This window comes from Neopsephotus bourkii, unplaced genomic scaffold, assembly GCF_033783945.1.
Source record: "Neopsephotus bourkii isolate Nb327-2 ecotype Australia unplaced genomic scaffold, CSIRO-AGI_Nbou_v1 NB_659, whole genome shotgun sequence".
Taxonomy (NCBI): Eukaryota; Metazoa; Chordata; class Aves; order Psittaciformes; family Psittacidae; genus Neopsephotus; species Neopsephotus bourkii.
Window position 1 is genome coordinate 8,764,643 of NW_026901158.1, and position 24,908 is coordinate 8,789,550.

The 24,908-nt window shown below is 43.3% G+C and overlaps 1 protein-coding gene across 6 annotated transcripts in view; it reads left to right on the top strand.

Moving 5' to 3' along the window:
* Nucleotides 1-14,356, top strand: part of TNC (tenascin C) — an 86,582-nt gene extending 72,226 nt beyond the window's left edge. For all 6 annotated transcript variants that reach the window (XM_061352944.1, XM_061352949.1, XM_061352943.1 and 3 more), the window contains 11 exons: nt 1,909-2,031; nt 3,272-3,415; nt 4,831-4,950; nt 5,398-5,541; nt 6,348-6,478; nt 7,444-7,576; nt 9,361-9,512; nt 10,399-10,495; nt 11,126-11,287; nt 12,378-12,541; nt 13,045-14,356. In XM_061352944.1, the coding sequence (XP_061208928.1) occupies nt 1,909-2,031; nt 3,272-3,415; nt 4,831-4,950; nt 5,398-5,541; nt 6,348-6,478; nt 7,444-7,576; nt 9,361-9,512; nt 10,399-10,495; nt 11,126-11,287; nt 12,378-12,541; nt 13,045-13,155 (1,481 nt within the window). In that variant the 3' untranslated portion in view covers nt 13,156-14,356. The remainder of the gene's footprint in view (nt 1-1,908; nt 2,032-3,271; nt 3,416-4,830; nt 4,951-5,397; nt 5,542-6,347; nt 6,479-7,443; nt 7,577-9,360; nt 9,513-10,398; nt 10,496-11,125; nt 11,288-12,377; nt 12,542-13,044) is intronic.
* The last annotated feature ends 10,552 nt before the right edge of the window (nt 14,357-24,908 follow it).

Genomic DNA, 24,908 nt, shown 5'->3' on the forward strand with positions numbered 1-24,908 from the left:
GCTCAAAGCTACCGCTCATGTATCTCTGGCCCTCATTCCAGGACTGATGCTTGTTGTCATTGTCCACTGTACTTCCTTCGCTAGGTTTTCTTCCAGGAAAGTACCTGCAGTTGTGGCACTTGGGGATGTGGAACTCTCAAGTAGTCAAGGCTTTTCTTACTACTCTTTGTTATACAGTTTACCTGCTGCAGAAAACAAGTGTTAAGCACAAAGAAGTGTGCACAGCAGAATCCAAGTGGGATGGGTTGGGTACTTTATTTTCTGGGAAAGGCTGGAATTCTTCATATCTAAGAAAATTGAGTCCTGGTTCATCTCTTTGGTCTCCAGAGTCAACACTAGCACTTTTCACCAGTCACAAAGTGCACCTACAGTGTGAAGCGAAATCCATGCAATATTCACTTCTCTCTCCTTCCCAGTTTCTCTTTATGCTCCTCTGTTTCATTCAGACTGTATCTAAATCAGTAGCAATTTCATGTGCCGTGTACTTCTACCAACCCCACCCTACTTTCTTAGTTATCTTTAATTCTTTCCTTTTTTTGGCTTTTCCATGAGAGCAAACCCCTCAAACTCAACTTGCCTCATGAGCTCCAGATGAATAATTTACATTTCTCTTGAGAGCTCCGTTGTTTTTCTTTCCTTGCCTTTCACTTGATTTAGTGCCTTGCTGCTACAGCTTTGGGGACACATGGAACAAACAGCCTTTTGACTTCTTGCCCACAGGCACGTTCTTTCCAAGCTATTTCAAGCCCCGTCACTTTTTTTCTCCTCTTATCCCCTGCCCCTGCCCTCAACCTGCTCCACTGCTCTTAATGTGGCTCGATATCCCCTCTGTGCCTAATGGCCTACTGTGTGTGGGCTGTTGAATTTTTTTCACAACTGTCAGGGTTGTTCTGGTTACAGTCAAAAGAGCAGATTGGAAGTGAGATGCCCAAGGTGAACTTTGAAGTGGCAGGGCTCTTTACCGTGTCCTTCCAGAAGCACTTTCCATGCTTGTTTTACAGTAGCTGAATTAAGCCTTAAACTGGAATGTTTCACATTAAGCGTTGGTTTGCATATTAAGGTTGGGTCATTTTGGCAAAACTTGGGTTTTGTTTACCCAGCTTGCTGATCTAATTTGGATGGGCAATGTAGTGCTCAGGCTTATAAAAGGAGAGGATGTGTTGTATGACAAAGAGCTGCAGTGGAACCACAGAGTGCCTTCCTCATGATGGTTGTACTTGGGTGTCCCCTGGATGGATGTGCTTGAATGCACCTAAGAAAATCTTGGTCTCAGATAGAGATTCCAAGAAGAAAATCTTATCACTTCTGGTTTGAAGCCAACAGAAGTTACAGCCAGTCAGTGCTGGAGAGAATGGACCCTTGATGAACTCCTGCACCTGAGTCCTGGTCTTTTTTAGGCATCATATAGTAGAAACTTCATGCTCAAGCAGAGAGCTCTCCACTGCTAAGGGCTGCCATTTCTGTGCATCGCAGACAGGGCTCTGAGACCCAATGGAATGTCTAAAAATCATTCCAAGAAAACTGGGGTGGAAAAGTGCAATGACTCCTGGGTAATAGAAGGGCATTCCTGTAAGTATTCTTCCATACTCTTCTATCACATGGCAATCTCTGTTACTTCTATGTACGTGATATGTAAGCATACATCTGGCGTATTTTTAAGCTATGCATTACTGTAATGTTACTGAAAAAGGAGAACTTAGACCACATGGATAGTTGCTGTCAGCGTGTGATAAAACCATTAGCTGTTTGGTACTCCCTGCATTAGTGTTGTTCAGGACTGAATGTTGATAGCATCAGCTCTTGAAATAGAGGGCTAAGACAAATCAGTGTTCCAGCACTAAGGACTGATAAGCAAATGATTCAACTTTTCTTTCTATGTGGTGTGTTTGTTCTCTTCTCCACTGACAGTTGTTGGATCTCCCAAGGGAATTTCTTTCTCTGACGTCACGGAAAACTCGGCTACAGTCAGCTGGACACCCCCTCGCACCCGCGTAGAGAGCTACCGCATTTCCTATGTCCCTGTCACAGGAGGTGAGAAATGGGAGGAGGGACAGAGAGGGAAATGATAAAGGGAGAGCAGAAAGGGTTTCTTCTGTTGATATCCATCTCTCAGAGCAGCTCCAGATGATCTTAAATCTCTTTTTTCTTCAACTTGATGACCAGGACCATGGGTGTGCATGCACGGTCCCAATAGTCAACCTCTGTCTGAACATAGTCTCACATCCCATGGGCAAGACTTGTAAGTCTGCTCAGAGCTAGATGTTGGGTGATTGTACCCCTAATAGGGCCACATTCACAAAACTCTCTGTTCCTGCTGAGCCTCCTAAGTAAGGCTTTATTTCCAAATTGTCTCATTATTTTGCATGCACTTTATGAGCTAAGCGTATCTGAAAAGATGGCCCTTGGAAATAACAATCGTGATCCACGATTGTAAGTTTTCCAAGGCAGTGATTTTTCTTAGTACTCCCCAATGTTGTTTCATTCCAGCCATTATATCGCTGTTTTAGTGTTCAGCTTAAAAAACTTCCTATACTTAAACGGATTTTTAGCATAACTTAGGGACGTCTCTGAGAGGAAATAGCTAAGGAGCAAACACTGCAGACATCAGGACCATAAAAGACTTGCTGTTGACTCAGACAAGAAAACACATAAGCCTTTAGACAATGCAGTATGTAATCACACATGTAAATTTCAATATATAGTGATACCATCACAAAGGAAAAGGAGCAATCCACAAGCATAATGTTAGGCACCTAAGTGCCTTCCTGGAATAAATAGAGAATATGAAACAAATATATATTGTGTTCCCACCCACATACACAGCACCTCTTAAAATAACATATACTATATCTTGGTTTGAAATGAGGTGGGTGAAGAAGAAACTTCCAGCCCTTGCCAGAAACAAAGCAGATCTAAACAGCAAGGCCTGTCCTCAGAGGTGTAGGAACTTCCATGTACAAAGCGCTGTGTTTTCACCTTACATCTCATTTGTAAAATGAGATTTTTCTGAGCAGAAATGATGATTTTTTCTTACCATTGGCATACACTTGGAATGAATCAAACCAATGTCTTAGAGGTATGTGTTACAACAGCAATATTTTTTCCTGAGGCTGCCCTTTGACATTGGTGGTTGTAACCAAGTGGAGAAAATTCACCTCCTCCTGCACAAGTACATCCATGTTGGTCATAAGGTCTTTAACTTCGAACGCATCCTTCTAGCATTTACTGGATTACTGTGTCACTAATCCCTTGGCATTTGGCTTCCTCCTAGGTACTCCAAATGTTGTTACAGTCGACGGAAGCAAGACAAGGACCAAGTTGGTGAAGTTAGTCCCAGGTGTAGACTACAATGTTAGTATCATCTCTGTGAAAGGCTTTGAAGAGAGTGAACCCATCTCTGGCATTCTGAAAACAGGTAATATATAAGGAGGAAACTGGAGGTTTTCAAATCCATTGCCTGTGCTGTAGGAAAGACTCAGAAACTGGAGCTGTAGACCCACTGAGATCCCATTTTTGCTGTCCGCACAAACTAAAGGAAGATTTGTGGCCAGTGAGTCCAGAACCTGAAAGTTTGATCAGGATCCCATTTGATAACAGCTGAACCAACTTGCAGTGAGACAGAGACCATTCACGTATTTACAGTCCTAATACATCAGAAAGAAACAGTCTAATTAACACCATTTTACAGATGAGGTAGTGAAGGGCCAGCTCAGCTGACCAGTTCAGGCCGGTTTTGTTGTATACTCAAACTCCACATCTCCCACGTTCCAGACTGTTCTAAGCATAAAAGTAGTCTCTCTCATAATTTTTCTTCAAAACAGCTTTAAATATCCCTGCAGGAAATGAGGGTCCACCATGCTCCTGCTGACCCCATCCCACTGTCTCATTCATTCATTCTTTTTTGTGTGGGGGATAATAGATATTCAGAGAACTAAGGCAAGGAACAAGATGCTCAGTATTGGATAATATAGAATTATAGAATCATAGAATGGTTTGGGTTGGAAAGGACCTTAAGATCCTTAAATTTCAACTCCCTGCCATGGGCAGGGATGCCTCACACTAGATCATGTCACCCAAGACTCCATTCACACTGGTCTTGAGCACTGGCAGGGATGGAGCATTTATCACTTCTTTTGGGCAATCTGTTCCAGTGCCTCACCACCCTCACAGTAAAGAACTTCTTCCTCATATCTATCCTGAACTCCCCTATTTAAACCCATCATCCCCTATCATATCCCTTGATATAATGAAATTTGTAGCCCATTCCAGCTGTTCTGGAGGCAGATATCTATCCCAATTCAGGAAAAGCATAAACCTGTGTGCAAAATAGAGTCCCATAAGGAAGCAAAGCAAGATGTGTGGGGATTTTGGATGGTTGCTAGCTGTTTGATTGGTTTATTTTTACACATGAAGGGCAAGCTGGTGGAAGGTCACAGGGGCTATCAGTTATCACATTAGTTATTTTTCCCAGCTCTGTTTCCTGAGTTTACTTCAAAAAGCAGTCAGATTGCAGGGTGCTGAGAGAAATATGTCACCTCTGAGAGAGCCATTAAAATTGGTGATATCAAGACTGATCTGAGAACACAGTGATGTCTGTTCCCAGCGCTGATCTTTTCACACATTGACCTCCCTTTTCAGTGGAGGCATTTGACGTCTCTTTATAGGCACTGAAGTCTTTTCTGTGGAGCTCCACTATTCTGAAGGGGATTATAAAAGCTGCATCAAGCAGCACTGTTTGCACATTTTGTGCCATATATTTTCAACAGAGCATTGCACAGAGCTGAAGAGTGTTTGTCAAATTCCCTGAATCTGCTACTCTCTTTCTTGCAGCTTTGGACAGCCCATCAGGCCTAATAGTGGTGAACATCACAGACTCTGAGGCTCTGGCAACTTGGCAGCCAGCAATTGCTGCTGTGGATAATTACATTGTCTCCTATGCTTCTGAGGATGGTAAGAAGAGTTAGTGATGGGTCAGGGAGCTGACAGCATTACAGCCTTTGAGACCATCTCGTAAATGGGTGCAGCAGTGTGACACCAGGAAGATGGCATGAGGTGTTACTTGAAGGAGATGCTTCCTTGCTGGAAGCAGTTTAATAATGATGCTATTAGTTAAACATGCCTAATTGAGGCACAAACAGAGATAAGTGAATCTTGGAAAGAAAAGCTGGTGTTATTATTCATACGAACACTAGAGAGTGCTAATACTTTTAGATAAAGGACTCTAGTGTTAATTCACGTTCAGTATAGATACGACCAGAGAGATGTGCTCTGGGCTTTTACAGTTTTCACCTTGCTTGCAGCTAGTACGAAAAACATCAGAGTGGAGCAGGGGGCTGAGTACATCCTGACATGAGTGAACAATGCTGAGACCTCTTCTCTTTTGTGGTCTCTTCTTAGAACCAGAAGTTACTCAGATGGTATCAGGAAACACGGTGGAGTATGACCTGAAGGGCCTCCAACCTGCTACTGAGTATACGCTGAGTGTCCATGCGCTGAAGGACACACAGAAGAGCGAGACCCTCTCCACCCGGTTTACTACAGGTGCTGTGTCCCACCTCAGTGCAGGGAGACCTGCCGTCTCTTCTAGTCCCACTGGGCTTTCGTTTCTCGAATACCTGAAAGTCAACCAGCACATTGTGCCTTTTTTGTTAGAAAACTGGATTTTGATAGTATTTTCACCAACTTTTCTCTGGTGGAAGGCCGGTGTGATCCAGATGGAGGTTTTCTGTTGCTAGTTCTGCCGTGTCTCAAAGTAGGACTTCTTTGGGGTCCGAATGTTGGGGTACCAACGCTGAAGATATCCAGTTGGTTTCATACCGTGGCTTCCCATGAGCATCGATGAAATCATGGAGATTTCTCATTTTCTTGACTGGTCCCAGGGGGTTGACTAGAGAGCCAAGAACTAAGCCACACAAATTCAGTGTTATAATTCCAGTGGAGAAGGGAAGCTGTAGCCAGACCAAGTCTGAAAAGTTTTCCTATTCAAAAGAGGCATCATCAGAACCAGAGTTCTTTCCTGGGAATATGTAAATATTGATCTGTCTTGTAGGAAATAATAAAAGGCACAATATTGTTTCAAAAGACATTTCAATGCAGCTGCTTGCAAACTGAAGTGCTTGAGACAAGCCAATATTTTAACTTGGGTAAAGTGAATACCTTTATTTTAAAACCTTCAATGGGGAAATTACTTTTTTGTCACAAAATTTAGGTTGAAGTATTTTTCAACTTCGAATTTCTGTGGGGAAAAAGTTTGCTTTCCTGGCCTGTTTTAATATAGTGCCCTTAAAATAGCCTGTGTACTAAACTCCACATAGATGTGATTGTAATCAATCTGCTGTCTCCTTCAGGACTGGATGCTCCAAGAGATTTAAGTACTTCTGAGGTCCAGTCAGAAACAGCTGTGATAACCTGGAGGCCTCCACGTGCTCCTGTCACTGGTTATCTCCTGATCTACGAGTCCATTGATGGCAGAGTCAAGGTATAGCATTTGTAACCAAAGCAGAAGAACTGTGCCTCAAAACAGGGCAGTAAGGCTACTCTGAAGTGTCCAGCAATAGAATATAGTCATGTGCCTTAAGTTAAACGTGCTAAAATTCTAAGTACTTGTTTCAATGCTAGCTTGAACACAAATGCATTTAAAACCTGCTTAAGTACTTTCCTGTATTATATCCTGAAACAGAAGCTCAATTGCAGCCTGAGTTTTGACAGTTATCTCTCCACAGTACAGATAAAAGCACAAGCAACCATTTTGCCTCGTTCCAAACCAGTATCGTGGAATAAACCCATACCCCCCAGGGAATGCCATTCCTCTTTCTAGTCTCAGGAGAATCCATCCCTGTGGAAGCGAGATCTCTAAGGCAGGATGAATCACCTTTGAAAGTCCCTTGTGCTCTCCAATAATTGTATTATGTTTGTACATAACTAGATTACAGTGGATGCTTAAATAGAAATGAGGTGAACCCCAGCAAAATTGACAGACAATTCTGGTACATCAAGAAGGGTTCTGATTTTCAAGAAGGCAAATTGCTTAAGCAGACTTAAAGTCTTTTAAAGCTACAGAAAAACAGCCTTTCAAAGACTGGAGTATAATATTGCTTTGTTGTAAACAGTGATTCTTCTCTATTTTTTATGAGTTTCACAGGCATCTGTATAACGTATAGTTCAGGGCATGCAGACATTTATGCTAACTTGCTTTTAAACCACACAGCTTACACATTCTGATGGCCATGATAGTCATAAATATTTATTTCAAGTCAACTACTGAAGAAAGTGAGGTTGATACAAATCTTAGAGAAATAAAGCTTTTGTATTAAATAATTTAGATGGTTAAAATGACCCTAAATAATTACTACAAAAATAATGTGACAGACTAATCCATATAGCAGTACCAGTCATTCTAGTTTTCTCTCTGAGGTTTTCCTGCATTGTTTCTCCTCCCCATAGGAAGTCATCCTAAACCCTGAGACTACTTCCTACAGCCTGACAGAGCTGAGCCCATCTACCCAGTACACAGTGAGACTCCAGGCACTGAATGGATCCCTGAAGAGCAAAACGATCCAGACGATTTTCACCACAAGTAAGGACATTAAAGCCACTCACAGTGGAAATAATGCATGAGCTGAGCTCTGCAATAAGGAGACATAGACCTCATAGAAGATTTTCAATCCAATTGTCAGTATGCACTTCGTTTGCTTGTAGTGTCAGTGCAAAAGTCCCTGTTCCCCCCCAGCTGTGATCTGCTTTCCCCAGACTGGCAGGATGAAATTCTTTTCTTCGCATCCATCCACATTGCCTCTATTGTCCCCTCTCTGAGGAAACATCCTGTGTAAAACATCAAAGGGAACATTACTCTCAAATCCAAACTCACACTCTGATTTGCCTCTGTGTTGATGCATAGGAAGCTGTTAAAAAGATCAGTGTTTTGAGCTGAAAAGAAGCAAGCCACACACAGACACACACACGAATCAGTTCAGTCCAAGGAGATGAATTTTAGAGCAGGTTTTTTTTCTCCTTCCAAGATCAGTTTTCACAAAGCCACGTGGCATGTCTGTTCCAGCTCTGGCAGGACAGCTCTGCAGTGAGCTGAATGTAAGAATAGACTAGGTTCTCTGAAGGTCACTTTACAGCTGACATTCAAAGAGAGGTTGCTCAGTATTAACTGTGAAACCTTGCCTGTCATTAGTCACACTCTTCACAGTTTGCAGCCTTTCAGGAAGGACCTTCAGCCGTTTCCATTCTCCCTTCTGGTGCTTGTACCAACTTCAGCCCAAGGACGCACAGAAGTGCTAATAAAGATCACACAGCTCCAAGGCTGCTCACAGTCACTCCTTTGGTGGAACAGGATGAGCTCCACCAATAGGTGACAATCCACATCCAGACATAAGGGAAGAATTAAATCTGGGTTTATTTTAGTGATATTTAGCAGATTGACTATAAGCAGGACTGAATGGGGTGGCTTCACCCATGTGAACACAAGGCAGCCTCAGTCAGGTGGATATTTAAGCCTGGCCTTAATTCTAAACATACATTTGTGTGCTATTTAGTGAGAAGAAACACTGAAATAGCTCCCTGCAAAGTGATGCTTTTCTCCAAATCCCAAAGCTAATGCAACTTCTCTGTAGCTGAGCCACAGGCAGGGATCTGCATCATGCTGCAAAGGGAGCAACAGCCATTCTGTGGGCAGCCAGAGTCAAACACTCTACTGTGGACACATCACTTCATTAGACCATTGGCTGAAATAGTTAATGGCCTAAGTGAACTTGAAAAGAAAAGAAGAAAAGCTTTTTTGGGATTGATATTGTTCTGACTGCAATGATCCCACTGTAGTGGTTGTCAGAAAGAAATGATTAACAGTATTTCCCTGTACTTTCAACTGTTATTGTTTGCTTTCATTTTTAAAAGCCTCTATTTATAACATTTAATATTGTACTTGCTAGCAAAATATTCCCACTTTCTTTTAGGTTGTAGTCCTGTGTTTGTGTTTTCCCTTCCCATTTCTGTCATATAATGAGAAGTTGATAGATTTGGTTTTATCCAGAAGTTGCTCATGCCATTTAGATACTTAGCTGGAGGATGCAGAGGATGCATTCCCATCATAGCAGGAGTAGTTATCTGCATTCACAGCACTTCAAAAAGTGTAGGCAGATGTGCAAAATCATATTCAAAAGAAAAATTTCCATCATCTGCTGTTGACTGTGAATCTTTTCTATGTAGGAGGGGAATTACAAGCCCATTCCTGGGCTCTGTACCTGGCTGTGCCATTGACCTACGACAGATTTTCATGAGTCATCTGTATTCAACAAGTTCCTTGTAACTGCCGATTTCCTAAGGACTGCTTTCTCTCTTTCTGTGTGTGTGCAGCTGGTCTTCTCTATCCTTACCCTAAAGACTGCTCCCAGGCTCTCCTGAATGGAGAAACCTCCTCTGGGCTCTACACAATTTACCTGAATGGGGACAAGGCTCAGCCTCTGCAGGTCTTCTGTGACATGGGCGAGGATGGCGGTGGATGGATTGTGAGTAACAGGGAGAGGGCCCACACCACCTTTACATGCACCTGCCTGTGCTAAGAGCACCTGCTCATCTATGGGATCTCTCATAGTGCTCTACTGTCAGAGTAGGGCTGACTTGTCTATAAATTTGGGGAATTTAATCTTGGGTAGCACACGTGAGTGCCTAGAACAAGGTTACCAGATGTTCCTGTAGCTGGAGGAAAGAGAGGTGCTGCCACAGGATGGGTCACATCAGTGGTTTCAGTACTAGGAAAAGCACTGATCTCTATCCCCTGGCTATAAGGGGTGCTGAAATACCCAGCTTAGATCAGACAAATGCCTTCTAAAGAGCTAATTAGGTGACAGAAGGATAGACTGATTCTATTTGAATGAGGGAAGCAATGGAGGAGGTTAAAGCACAGGCCAGAGAAATATTGCTTCAGCAGCCTTGTGGTGTGATGGCCAGCCAGGCTTCCCAGGCCATTATACAAGGAACACAACCCACCCAGACAACAAATGAATGGAAATAAAAATGTCAGCTCTCTGTACTGACATCCTCAAATGTGAACATGCCAGAGGGACCTGAGGAACAGAAGGGAAGAAGGAGCTGGAGAAACACATGGCTAGAGGACTAGGGCATGTAGAAAGTCTTGGCTGAGAAATACAGAGATGCAATGGGCTGTTAAAAAAGCAGAAAGACCATATCATGAAGCCTGGGAACCCAACAGAGAAACTAGAGGCTTTAAAAAAACAAAGCAATCTTGGTACCATTCAGTAGCTGCAGTGAGACTGTTGCTTTGGTTGGTAAAGGCAGGGGAGCAGCAGTGCCAAGTTGTGCATTTGTAAAAGCCACATTCCTTTCTGTCAAAGGCAGTGTGTCCATAACACTTCTTGCATGTGGTGGTTGTAGGTGTTCCTGAGGCGTCAAAATGGGAAGGAAGATTTCTACAGGAACTGGAAGACTTACGTGGCTGGTTTTGGAGATCCTAAGGATGAATTCTGGATAGGTAAGTGGCAAGAATTTGTCGTTTTTAAAATAAAACATGAACACAGCCCAAAAGACCAGAAGCCACTTTGAACCCTGCATTTAGTTGTCAAAAGTCTGGGCAAAGGAGGTTAAGGAGAGCATGCTCTGAGTGAGATTGAAATTGCCAGGTCCATGCCAGTCCCTCTAGTCACAGCTCATAGATGTCATGGTTCTTGGCTCACTGTACATCCAAATCAGTGCTCACTGATGCTCTCTATAAGAAGTCAGAAGGTAATCTGAGAAGCAACTACAGACCTTCTTCTTCCTGTACTCCTAGGACACCCCAGCAGCAAAAGCATAAAACTCAAAGAAAAAAAGTGGGGAAAATAGCAGTAAAAAGCAATTTTTCAAAGCTTGTGCTACGTTGTTTTAGGTTGTAAGTGAATGACAGTAATGATCACACAGAGCAACTTTGCTTTTCCCAAAGGGCTACCTGCTACTGTGATCAGTCAGACTATTACCTATTTGGTTTTGTGCTGACATTACCCTATAGCAAAAATAGCTTTTCCCTCATTAGTGTTTATGCTCGGGCGTAACAGACCAGTGTAACTCTTTGATGGTACAGAAGTAAACACAGGGAGACAAATGAATTGTTCTTTTATGCCCACAGGTCTGGAGAACCTCCACAAAATCACTTCTCAGGGCCAGTATGAGCTGCGTGTGGATCTGCAGGACAAAGGTGAGACAGCTTATGCTGTCTATGACAGGTTCAGCGTTGGAGACTCCAAGACCAGATACCGCCTAAGAGTGGATGGCTACAGTGGCACAGCAGGTGAGGGGTATATTCTTGCCTTCTGATTTGCAATTTCCTCCCACTTGCCTCAAGATAACCGAATATTGCAGATCAGCATCACAGCAGGTACTTTATGTATGTTAGGTGCTTGAAAATAGGAACATATCAATATATTTTATGTTTCCATTCTAAATCCTCTAGTCATTTAGGTGTCACAGTTTATGGCATGCTTATGGCGGAATATAAACTAGTCTATTAAACAGCCATCTATCTCATTTGGTCAATGCTTGACTGTCATTTATACAGCTAATAATACTTGGCACAGCCTCCTGTCTTGTCAGTGGAATGTGCAGCAATGTCCTGCTATAACATGATTTGTAATCAAATTGTATGCCTTTTGTCATCATGCCGGGGCAAACCCTGCAGCCCTTATCAGGGCTTCAAAGGATTAAGGGATAAATTCAGCTTCACAGGATGTCTTAATAGGAGATAATTTCATGCTGCTAGGGGCATAAAACACCGCAGAGATATGTGTGTATGGGCTCTGCCCTGTGACCATCACACAGACTTTATGCACAGCCTATATGGATACAAAGTATATGCAGCAGTAGTAGAATTAATGTCTATTTGAGGCAAACACATTGGTGCAGAGCAGTAGTACTGCTACATCTAGTAAGATTCAGGCTTACTACTTCCTTTTCCTAAGCATTCAGGTCTAAGATTTATGGATAGAGCAACACAGATACTAAGACACGAATGAGAGCTCTGCTTCAGGCATACACTGAAAGCTGCTGCTGTGGCACCCACCTGTAAATGGGCACCCAGATCCTGGGAGTGGGAAGTCAGTGGCAGGCAGACAGCTCTCTGGCTGTGTTTCCAGCTAAGGAAAATGAGCAGTTTTATTGCATGGACCAGCTAAGTGAGGAGACTTCTTTGGTTGTGCGGATTCAGTCCTTTTGGAGGTCTCTTTGGCCCACACTGCCTTCTGTACAGAGCCAGAAGTGCAGAAACTGAGCTGCATAAAAATACTCCTAATAAGTTGAGGAGCATTGGCTGCAGAATTGTCACTCCCATGTCATCTAAAGTAGGCAAAATGCTGACCTTGCTTTCTTTTATCTTCCCCATCCAGGTGACTCCATGACGTACCATAATGGGAGGTCCTTCTCCACTTTTGACAAAGACAATGATTCTGCCATCACCAACTGTGCTTTGTCATACAAGGGAGCATTTTGGTACAAGAATTGTCACCGAGTCAATCTGATGGGCAGATACGGTGACAACAGCCACAGTCAGGTGAGTCTGGTGTTTAAAGTCTTCCATAATGCATTAAAAGAAGGGGTACTGCAATTACAGATATGTCTTCTTGTTCAGGTAGCAGGACATTAGAGCACCAACAAAGCCTTCTAGACCCAAGGATCATAGGGAAAGATATGGTCAGTTGCTCCCAAAACAGGAATTTAATGTCAACTGGTGAAACATGGGATGTTTTTGTATGATTTTCCAAGGGAATATCCCAAGTGTGGAGGGAGCAACTGTAGTTTTCAACTTGTGAAACAGAATGTTCTTCCTGCCACAAAAGTCAGGCAAAGAATTACAGCTCTGAGGGACAGAACATGGTTTGTTTATCCAGGCTGTGCATGCTGGTGGCCAGAGCCCTGTGCTTCCCTAAGCCCCTCCAATTTGTTGTACTTCTGTTCCCATTACAAAACAGCCCACAGTCTGAAACGAGAGCAGTAAAGGCTGACAACAGGAGAAGTGGATGTATAATCTCCCACACTCCATCTTTTCCTTTGCAGGGTGTTAACTGGTTCCACTGGAAGGGCCACGAATATTCCATCCAGTTTGCAGAGATGAAGCTGAGACCCTCCAGCTTCCGGAACCTGGAAGGAAGGAGAAAGAGAGCGTAAAACCCCAGAGGTGGCAATGGGGCTATGGGCATGGTGATGGGGGGAGGGATATTGAGTGTGGGTGTGGGCAGAGGTGTGGGGAGATCCTCTAGCATCACTGGGTGGTGGGGTGTGAGGAGCTGGTACTTGTACCAAAGCATCAGTGCCCCTTGGCCCAACAGAGGCTTCGGCAGCATTCCAAACAATAAGCCTTAAGCATCCCAGCTTTTCCAGCAGAGCGGCTCCAGTTGCCCACCAGTAATGTCCTCCACACCAAAGACAACGATCTCAAGGGTTGTCGGGTTGCTAATTCTTATCTTCTCAGAAAGCCTCTGGGATAAGGTTCTTCCACAGTCTGACTATCTCTTGGGTGGCCCAGGGGAGGGGAGGGAGAACAGCTTTGTACATTGGTAGTTTGTTTTAGAACCAGCCATACTTTACACACAGAAATGTGTACGATTAATTATCATTATTATTATTATTAGCTAGAATTGAAATTTGTTGGTCATTGGAAAGCCTGGTTTTATATATATATCAAGTACTAGAGAGAAGGAGGGGGTGGGAAGGGGAAAGCAGTATGGTTTTAAACTTAAGTGTAAGATTAATATTATTAATATAATGACAAAGTGATAATAATAATGATAATGATAATAATAAGCTAAATTTTGGTCATTTTGAAGAGAACCGTGCTTGGGAAACACAGCAGGACAGTGTCTGATTGTAAATTTTTTTTGTTTTTATAAATAAAAGCACAATTACTTCTAAATAAATTTCTACCTTTTTGTCATACATGTTGAGTTTGTGCATGGCCAGGGTATATTTGCTTAGATGGGGAAATAAAAGGAAGGCTGAGAGTGATGAGGCTGCTGTGCCGCTACTGAAATCTGTCCCTTTTGTGACTGATCGGTTGTAAGTATTCTGCTGGGTTTGTTACAGTGAAATGCTTGTAAGGAGTTGGTTTCTTAGAGAATATATTTCTTATTTTTCCTGCCCAAAAGCTTCTTACATGTTTTTTTTAAGCATTACTGACCAGTGCTTGCTCCATCTAGGTGGGAATAACTAACAAGAATACAAAGAAAATACAGATGTTGTTAGGTACCACTGGCAACTTTGAACACATGTAAATAAAGGGCTCTTTTTTTTTTTATATGAATGAAATCTATGTGTAGTTCCTCTGTATCATACTCTTCAGTTGAAGACAATAAAAGATCTGTTGTTTTAATCCAGTCTCTCTGCCCTACTTCAAGCTTGCACTTTTCAAACAGAACAAATGTTTCCACCTCCTCCTTGGGAGGTGGCTGGGAAAGAAGATGCTCTCAGTGAGAGCAGATGTGATCAGCTCTGTGAATAAGACTTACTGTGAAGTGGCAGCAATGAGGTAAGGTCAGACAGTGTTGATTCGACACAGGGTGTAAAAGGTGTGTGTGACTGGGAAACATCACTAAAAACCATCAAAATTATGAAGGAGGAAAGGAAAGAGGGAGGGAATTGCTTCCCCTCACCCTTAGCTCCTGCCTTCCTAATTATTTCTTGCTGTTATTAATTGTCATCCTTCCATTGGTGCAAATCTGAGCTTTAGCTGAGCAATAGCCCTTGGGAATGGTAATGTCCCAGGGCCACCTTGTTCATGGTCTTGACTCAGGTGTGCACTGGGACCAGCTTTACTGGGAGAGAGCCTCAGCGCAGCAGGAGTTGCTGTATGGAGACAGAGAAGGTGCTGAGGCAGGAGCACTAAAACCTGCTCTGCTTTATTAATGATCAGTCTCAGTAGATACATTTCATAAATGTCTCATTTCTGTAGGTATTTATAAAGCATCTCCAGGAACCATCTCACACAGTGTGCAGCTTTCATCACGAGGCAGACTTTAGGACCACAGAGTGAATGCTCAGGGATGGCACAGAGGATTTACTGTCTGAGAACAGAGAAGGCCATGCTGGGGAAGTGGGAGAAGTTCTTCTTCAGCCTGAGTAAAACATTGGAGGTTTTCTGTTCATGCAGTTTCTATTTCAGCATCTCTTTGGCAGTCCTGCTTGCTCTCCTCATCCACCACAAGCCAGGCTGCCGGCAGATGGCACAAGGAGCCTGTCTGCCTTGGTCAGTGCCTGCTCTGTTCGGCAGCGATTGGGAAGTCCTGTGGATATCCAGCATCTGCCATTCTTCACCATGGTCTTCTTGTGCACTGACATCCAACACTCTGAGCTTCCCAGCTGCTGTTGGCGTCCCTGCAGCAGTGGTCTTTGTTAGGAAAACTAACTGCAGGTCGTAAAGCATATCCCTGTGGTCTCACAGCAGGAACTTTGCAGGGACACTGTGAGAAGAAGCTTACTTTTGGCTTGCAAGAGCAGGAATAGGTTACGGCAAAAGCACATGTCAAAGGGGAACTTACTTCATCAGTATTATTCCATGTACTTTGAATTTCCTTCTCCTTTGCCACCCCTCCGAATGGAAGTTGTACTAGTGAATATTGTTCATTTTGCATAAGGAACACAAATGTCCCTTGACCTTCCAAAGCACTGGCAAGGGGCTGCAGCACTACATTAAAATTCATTCTCTGTAATTAATAGCCCTTCTTTGGTGTTTGGCAGTATAAAAGAGAGAAAATCCAGTAATGAAGAAATATGCTCCACTCTCAAGATGCTTTCAAAGTTATTAGGAAGTGGCACTAAATCTGTATAACTGGGTGCTTGAAAGCTCTTAGACTCTGTTTGCAGACATTCAGAGGAAGAATTGACATTTATGAAATCATTTCCCCATTCCAGTACCTTCACTAGGCTGAATGTGTCTGGCTGTGATGCCATTTAGCTTGGCAGAACCAAAGAGCGCTGCTGGAGAAGGGCTCAGCTTGGTACCTCACTCCAGAAAGGATGCAAGCACACTGCACAGAAGATGCTGTTTCCTGTAATTACTCACTGACAGATGCCCTGATTGATATCTTTCATGATTACTACTGCGGAAGAGAAACTGGCAACTCCTTGAAGTAACACACGCCAACCCTTGGGAGCTGACACAAGCTTGGTTCAGTACCAAGCAGCTCCACCGTGGGCCATTGTAAGGGATATTCACTTTCTGGTTTTTCTCTCCTCCCTTTCCTGATTATAACTTGTGAGAATAGCTCAAAAGCACTCCCAATTTTGAAATCTATTTATAAGCCTGCCAAGGGTGAATCAAATTGCTGACTGTTTGGTTATCCAACTTAAAAACCCAGAAGCCACCTTAGTACTGGTGTTAATATGATGAAGCAGTTTAGGAGAGGAAGGGTTTCCAAACTGTACAAACAGCAAGATTCAAGATTTTGAAGGCACTGAAGAAGTTATCTGGGGAAGTGAGTGGGATTTATGGGGTTAGGACTGTATCCATAAGAGGTATTTTTGAGACAAGTACATGGAAAGCATCTTATCCAGTGCCACAGTACCACTTCTCCTTCCTTTTGTCAGTGCACCAGCCAAGCCCTGCAGACCGTTATTCATACTGCAGTCCTAGCAAGATCTCAGACTTGAATTTCTTACTTAAGTTTCAGTGAGGTGAGTGCTTCAAGCTGGTTGGGCAAAAGACAGCTGAACAGATAGTATCAGAGCACTGAGGCTTAAGTTGATGGCTTTTAGGTTATTAAATTCTCTGGCTTTTTGTGGGATTTGGAGCACTAAATGATGTTTATTTCTGAATCCAGTTTTGAGTGTGCAGCCACCCTGACCAAATGGATCACTCCGGTATGATGTGGGAGATGAGAGATACTTGAAATTCTTCCATCTGCCTGAACCAGAGTAAGACCTTGATGTGGGCTCAGTTTGTTAATCAAGAGTCTAAATGGAACTATGATACCAGAGCATCGTGCCGAAGTGTTAGTGAATAAGTAGCCCAGATTGCTGCAGTGATTGAAGTGACAGAAGACACTTTCTATTTCCCATCTTTCCTGCACAAGGATGTCACTTCATTCAAAATCACAAGTTTAACTTGCTTTGCTTTAAGAGGAGTTGGCATAACTGGGGTTAAAGAGCATGTAAAACTAGGAATCCTTCATAAAGTGGTCCACTGGCTGGACCCATACCCATTTGGACTCAATCTTCAATAACTGAATCCAAAATTGCAGCCTTGAAAAACCTTCTCACAGCTGCCTTCTTTCTTTTTCCTTTTCCTTTCTTCCTTCCTTCTTTCTCCTTCCTCTTCTTAAAAATACAGAAGATATGAGCCCTTCAGCAGCTTTAATGCTCCAGTTGGGGTTCTCTGCTATTCCCCTGTATTGCCTTAGCATTTTCTTTGGAAAAAGTCTCCTTAGAAATCCTCCTGACTATAGCCTTTGTTTTATGTCTTTTTTTCCTGGGTATTTCCCCAGCACCATGTAAAGAAATCTCAACCTGGAGTATCTTAGCAACTTTGTATGGGTACAACATGTGTTTGCCTTGATAAACAAGGTGTGGTTTGTCCCCAAGAGACTGCAAGCAAATATCAGCAAATATGACTTCTGTTCATGGAAGGCTGACAGCCTCACTGTGAAAAAGCACATCTTAATCAGAGCTCCAATCTAGAGAATAACATGATCTCTCTGTGGTGAAGAAGCTGGTTTAGGCGAGAAGGAAAGACAGTTGATGATGTAAGAACACCTCTGGTTTTCTGGGTCATCCTCAGCTGCTCACAAACTGTTCCTGGCTCCAGCCCAAGAAGTTTAGGAGTAGTAACACTGATGATTGTATGGTTTTCACTTGACTGGCAACCTTGGTGAGGAATTTCCACTTGGTCGAGAATGAGTCTCCATCCGGGCTTATATCAATCATGTTCCTTCAGCAAAATGAATCAGTCCTATTTCATTTTGCAGTGGAAATGACATCCCAAGTGGAGGATGGAGCTGTAATACAACCACATGCAAGCATTTCAACACCCCTGCAATTTAAAGGAAGGTTTTCTAATAGTAGTAGGAGTTGGAAAAGAAATGCAGAGGAAGTTGTTGCATTATAGTTAAAAATGAGGCTGATATTCTACCCGAGTACATGATCTCTGTCTGTTTTTTATCCCTTTTACTCCTACGTTGAGACACATGCACACTGAAAAACCCACTGTCATTTTAGTCACCTTTAAATTATGGGGAACTCATGGTCTCACTGAGATATCTGATGGTATCCGATGAGTTACTCACTTGTGCCCTTTTAGCTGACATTGAGGATAGGGTAGGTTCCTTAGGGTAGAAGTCCCCCTTCAGGACCTCTGAAACTGCAAGTGTTTGGGCTCAGCTTTACAAAGGAGTCTTGCAATGTAGAAGGTCCAAGTCACATTCCTTAGTGCTGATACTTTGCTTCCCCAGCTTGGCTTCAGAAGAGGAATAGAGCAGATTTGGAACAGCAGCTATGGCTATGCCATACAGCATGAGATTGCAAACTGCCTCCCCGCTCCTGCTCTCCTCATTGCAGCTTTCAAGACTCAACCTCACACTTGTCCATCTCTGGGTATACAGAGGAGCCTCCAAAGCCCAGGTGCTGTGTGCAGAATGAACACTAGTCACAGTGTGTTGATGGTTTAGAGGTTTTTTGGTGTACAACATGTAACATAACTCAAAGGACTTCAGGACTTCCTGTGTTTGGGTTGCCGGAGGGAAAAATTCAAGCCTTGTGTGCCTCCAGCACTGGCAAAGCCACTTCAAAGGTGTCTCATTGCATGACACTGTCTCTGCCTGACACTGCTGAGGATGGATGCGTAGCGATGAAGTCAAAGGGCCTGATGATTTCACTCCTTCACCTCTTTGTCAGGTACTTTCCTCAGAGGAAATCATTCAGCTTCCTGTGTTTTTACTGTAAATTATGTGCTGCAAAGAGGAAAGACAGACAGATCAGGAGGGAAAAAAACCAAGAGACGGTGGTTTCAGTACAGATAACTCCTTTCACTGCCACTTTTGTGGCACCCTTTGCACCCCCCTTTTAACCTACAGAAAAGGTTAAACCTAACAGCTGAAAGTTTGTCTACTGCTTAAACTGAAACTACTTCAAGGACCCGAAGTGCCCATTTCCTCCCCACCCTCCCCCTGCCTCTTTACTTTTACTTTACTTAGTGCCTTGTCCTTCTATTTCTGTAACTGAGAGAGAGGAGAAATGATGTGGAAAGGACTGTTTGTTTGTCCTTTCTCCAAATGGAACACAAAAATATCCTGGCTCTATCATCAGAGATCACAACTGTTCAGATTTGTTCTCAAAGATAATTTCCACTCTTTCATCAAATCAATTGTAAAAATCTCAGCTTTAGGAAGAGTTGGGACTCTTTTATGAACAATATGTTCTAGGTTTCCATGCCAATAGGATGCTGCTTGTAAAGAAGGTGCTTAGCCAAAAAAGAAGCCATTTTCCCTAGAAAAAGGGTTTGATGGGGAGTTTTAAAGCAGCTTCCATGGAGATGTTTCAAGTGTGAGAGACCAAAGGAGTGCAACTAGCAGAGATAAACTGAAGTAAAACCTCCAACAAAACAACAAAATCCATCATACTCTGAGTATACGTACACCCTGAATGAGTAAAAATGAGATAGATCCCCCCCAGAGATGCCAATTTTTATGTATTTTAAGTGCAAACTCTGTGTGTCCTCTACCTTATAGTAACCAGACTACCTGGAAATAGCACACCCCATTGCAGTGCTGGCACATCAGCCTACTTAATTACAGATGCCTTTTTAATCAGTTCATCAGCCTAATGACACATGCAGCAGCTCTGTGTTTGACAGTCTCCCACTAAACCAAAGGAGTCTCCTCTGGAGCCTTGTGTGTGAGTTTATTCCAGCCATGGTTATACATGGATACCTGGGGTGTCTTAGAGGAGGGAATGGCTTTCACATTTGTGATTGCATCTGACCAGCCTGATCTTTGCTTTCCAAAAGGCTTTTCAAACACTCACAGCTCCAGTCACTGCTTTGAAATCTTCTCACTGAAATAATGGATTAAGGTCTCTCTGCTACAAAAGTGTCAGTGCCCCTGGGCAAAACTTCAGTTCCAAGCCCTGCTTCAATCCAAACCATCTCCCCTGTTGCAAACCTTTGTCATCTCACTTGGCTATGGAGCTGAAAAACAGCTCTTTGATAAGGATCTGCTTCCACGTGGTAGCAGGTGACCCTGTCTTTGCTGCAAGATGAAACAGGATTGCTCTGCATATGGAGCGCATCACTCACACGTACCGGTGCAGACAGAGGTGTGTCTGTGTTCGTGTCTCTGTGGTTTTGTAAGTGCAGTGGTTTTAGCTGTACTGCCTTACAATGGCCATCAGACCAAGGGAAGAATTCAGACAAGAAACTCCCCTTGTAAAATCCCATGTGCTGGAGAATGTAATAAGTCAATTTAGGTGACACATCCCTGGTCACTTCTGCACCTCCCACACTGCGGTGCTACAGGGTGCAGTCCCTTTAGCTTGTTTTCTTCCTGTTTGCCTTGCACAGGCTTGTGTGGGCTGCTGTGGGTTTGTAGAGGCCCTTGGGCTATGGCTCTGCAGGGCAGAAGTCTCTCCCCACCACTTCTGGTGCTGGGTTAACATCCTGCACCCTGCCAGCATGGGAGCTTCCAGATAGTTTCATCCTCCAGTGAGTCAGCTGTGCTCCTATAGAAAGTGAATAGATTGAGATGAGATATGCAGAAGATATGCTTCCCTGTGAGGGTGCTGAGGCGCTGGCACAGGGTGCCCAGAGAAGCTGTGGCTGCCCCATCCCTGGCAGTGTTCAAGGCCAGGTTGGACACAGGGGCTTGGAGCAAGCTGCTCCAGTGGAAGGGGTCCCTGCCCATGGCAGGGATTGGAGCTGGATGAGCTTTAAGGTCTCTTCCAACACAAACCATTCTAGGATTCTATGATACGTATGCATTTATGGGTATATGTATGCATATGTAGAAAATATCCATGTCTGTAGATGCATTTGCCCACAAATATTCATTTGTACTAAGATCTATTCATTGCACATTAAAGAGAGAGCAAGAAAGTGTGTGTGTACACATGAACAGCATGCACACACATAAACACACAGATTAGGCAAATATATAGATATAGATATAGATATAGATATAGATACAGATACAGATATAGATATAGATATAGATATAGATATAGATATAGATATAGATATAGATATAGATATAGATATAGATATAGATATAGGTATAGATTTAGATTTAGATATAGATACAGGTATAGGTATAGATTTAGATATATAGATAGAGATACAGATATAGAGATCTATAGATTAGATAAATATAGGTATAGAAATATATATATAGATTTAGATTTAGATATATAGAGATATATAGATACAGATTAAATTTAAATATAGATATATAGGTATAGACACAGATTACAGTTGTTTAAAGGCTGGGAGCATCACTGGTCCAGAGCCCTTGAAGTGCTATCGGCTCAGCATAATTGTCAGTACTTGCAGTTTACAAAGGGAACAGAAACCACTGAGTTTCAGGTGGCTGCAGGTACCAGGACCTCAGCATCAGCACTGGTGAGCTGGAAGCATCAGCCTGTTGCAGCCAAGTTGCACCAGCCCCACGCTACAGGCAAGCTCCAATGCTCCAGAACATTTTGATGGATCTCCCTTTCCACTGCTGTGTTAGGGTGTGATACAAGCACATTTGTTGCTCTTGTTACAGCATGTTTATGAGTAGGAGTGCCCTGATTCCTGTAGCAATTGGATCATTCACTTAGGTTCATGCTTCAAAGTGCGTTACAGAGAAAGAACCAGAGAAAGAACCAAAGAAAGAACCAAAGGGGTGCCTGGGAGGGATTCATCCCTAATCGGGGCTTGCTTCGTGTGCCTCAGGCCTGAGCAGGTGGGGAGGTAAGCAAAGCAAAGGAACAGTAACTGTGTACTTGCAGCTTTGTTTAATGTTCCTAGCAGGGAAGTTTCACCTCTCCCAGGGAAGGATTTTAACAGTCTGTTCTTTTATAGCTTCTCTCCTTGCTACAGTTCGACAATTCGCATCAAACTTCCCAGCTCAACAAAGCATTGATCTGGGAGGCTTTGCCACACAGCGGGTTCTGGAGAAGTCTCTTTGCTTTGTCTTAGTTGGACACTGAACAAACAGCACCTGATCATGTTACCTATGCAGGTACCCAGGGAACAGCAAAAGCAGAGACACGTGGCCCCTCTGAGATGAGAGACCAACTTTGCATCTAAATGGGAGGCAGTAAAAGTGAGTCTATCCCCTCAGCTCTATCACGAAGGCAACAAACCCAAAGGCACCTGCAACTGATGGGCTCTCTGGAGTTAGAACATGGCAAGAGTTGGCATGCTCAGCTATCTGCACAGTTAGTGCCCAAGTGAGAAGTGGTAACTTGTGTGTACATTTCATCAGACCATGGATCTGAAAGAGAAATAGCAAATAGGGTACACTTGGCTGCCAAGCGCCTTTTATTCCAACTGCAAAGCAAACAACACGTGACGAGAGTTTAAGGTTGCTGTGTCGAAGAAACCTCTGAGCTTTGCATATGTTATTGGCCAAAGAATCATCGGCTGCTGTATTTTCCAGTTAAAGGCTGCATGATCAGCTGCAAACCAGCTCTTGTGAGGGTCACATTTTCCAAAGGGCTGCAGGTACAGCAGGTTTTGGGGGCTCTGAGCTGCACCGAAGTGTTCTGGAAGAAAGATCACCTTGCCCTGGCCATCTAGAGATGTTAAAACCCTCACTGAGAATGCTATTTATCCAGTTTAGTCCTGAACTAAGTGTCTACATGTATACAGATTAGGAATCAGATGAAGAGTGTATGTAAAGTGAATATATGATAATAGTGTGAAAGTGAATATGTGACAACAGTGTGTGGTATTTCTGCTAGGAAATCACTTCTTTTTCAGATAAGTCAGTGTATAGTGATAGTTTTGAAGTCTTTTATTGATGATCTTTATATGTGAATGTATGTGGGTGTATCCCTTTTTTAATGTATATATACATATCACAGAAAGATGTTACCTATCTCCTGTAAACAGCTCAGCAAGAAATGTCCCATCAGCACAAATGTATCATGTGTGTGATCTTTCAGAGTTAGCAGCAGCGTCTAAAAGCAAGAACAGTCTGTGGAGTTTGATGTTTCAGTGCAAACATTTCACAGGAGACTCAGTTACTATTGCTGTTAATTCATAGAACCCCAGCTTGGTTTGGGTTGGAAGGGACCTTAAAGCTCCTCCAGCTCCAATCCCTGCCACAGGCAGAGACCCCTTCCACTGGAGCAGCTTGCTCCAAGCCCCTGTGTCCAACCTGGCCTTGAACACTGCCAGGGATGGGGCAGCCACAGCTTCTCTGGGCACTCTGTGCCAGCGCCTCAGCACCCTCACAGGGGAGAGCTTCTGCCTTGTATCTATTATGAACTTCCCCTGTTTAAGTTTGAACCCGTTAATCTTTTGCCATGCAGTACTTCCTAGATCATCTGGTTGAGAACATGCAGCTTTTTAGGGGGGACCATCGTGTGAGCATCCCATTTGTTGGAATAGGACCTTGGGACAATGAAGGCAGCGTACCCTGGTTACACCATCCCTTAGCACACGAGGGCATCTGCTTGCAGATGTTTTTGCACTGACAAATCAACTGAACGTCCAGGCTGCCTCGTTTCTCTGAAAAACAACCCCTCCTTCCTGGGAAGACAACTGATGTTGGGGCTCACACAGTCAGATAGGTCAACCCGCAGGAGTGGAGCTCTCTTTTGTGGTCCTCACAGCTTACCCCAGGAGAAGTCAATAGAGAAGCTGGAAGCTGGCAGACACTGGTGTTTGCAGTGGGCAAAGAGAGAAAATAATAAGGGCAGGCAGGCTGTCAAAGAGGATTTTTAGCAACCAGTACTTGTGTTAATACTCTGACCTAGTTTCTGAAAGACCTATATAAGGAAGAATATTCTCCACTGAGCAAGCAGCTAGTAAGCAATGCCAGCAATTAAGAGTTTGGAGTGCATCAGTTCTGAGATTCAGTTATCTCTTCCTGGAAAGAAATAAAGCACAGAAAACAAACACTCTTCAAAAAGCATTAATCCACTCCCCCTCCATTTCTAACAACAGCTTTGCACCTCAGCAGCGGTGTGAGTTGGCACTGTGAACCCAAAGACATTGCTGTGCTTGCCCACTTGTGGCTAAACTGCCAGATGAACTTCACGGGAAAGGAAAATTCCTCCCCTCAAGTTACCACAGCTTATTTTAATGGAGTTTCTGCAAACACACATCCCTTTGAACCACATGTAGCTACAACTGGTCTGGAGTGCAGCCTTGGCACCATGTTCTCTTTTTCTTTACCGTTTAAGCCTTAAGCCTACAACCTGTGTGGGTAGGTCCAAGTGGGGCAGAAAGGCCTCTTATGTCATCCAGGGTGCCTACTCTCTTGAAGCCACCCATGACTTTAAGAGCTTTTGTTTGCCCTTGGCCAGTGTGAGATGTTTCAAGGCTTCTTTCTTCAGTCAGGCTTACTTGCAGGGGCCTTCCCTTTGAATTCCAAGGGGGCTGAAGGTGCTCAGCAAATTATTAGGAAGTTTGTAAAGTCTGGATATCAGAAAGTAGGAAACCCAGAGCTGTTGCCCAAATCTGATCATTTGGGAGCAGTTCTCATATCTGGCAGAACTTGTTTCACTGCTTACATTGGTTTTAGCTGTGTGTACAACAATAAATGGTGTTATTTCTAATATGCTATGTTGAAGGCTACACAGTTAGTCCTCGTAAGAGGCACGAGATTATTTTGTATGTCACTATCCTTTCAAGAGATGCTTCATCTGTTGTAGTGTAAGAGATATTGTAGTGTTTCACTGATTCTTATAAAGAAATAAACATACCAGAAATTATACAGAAGTGC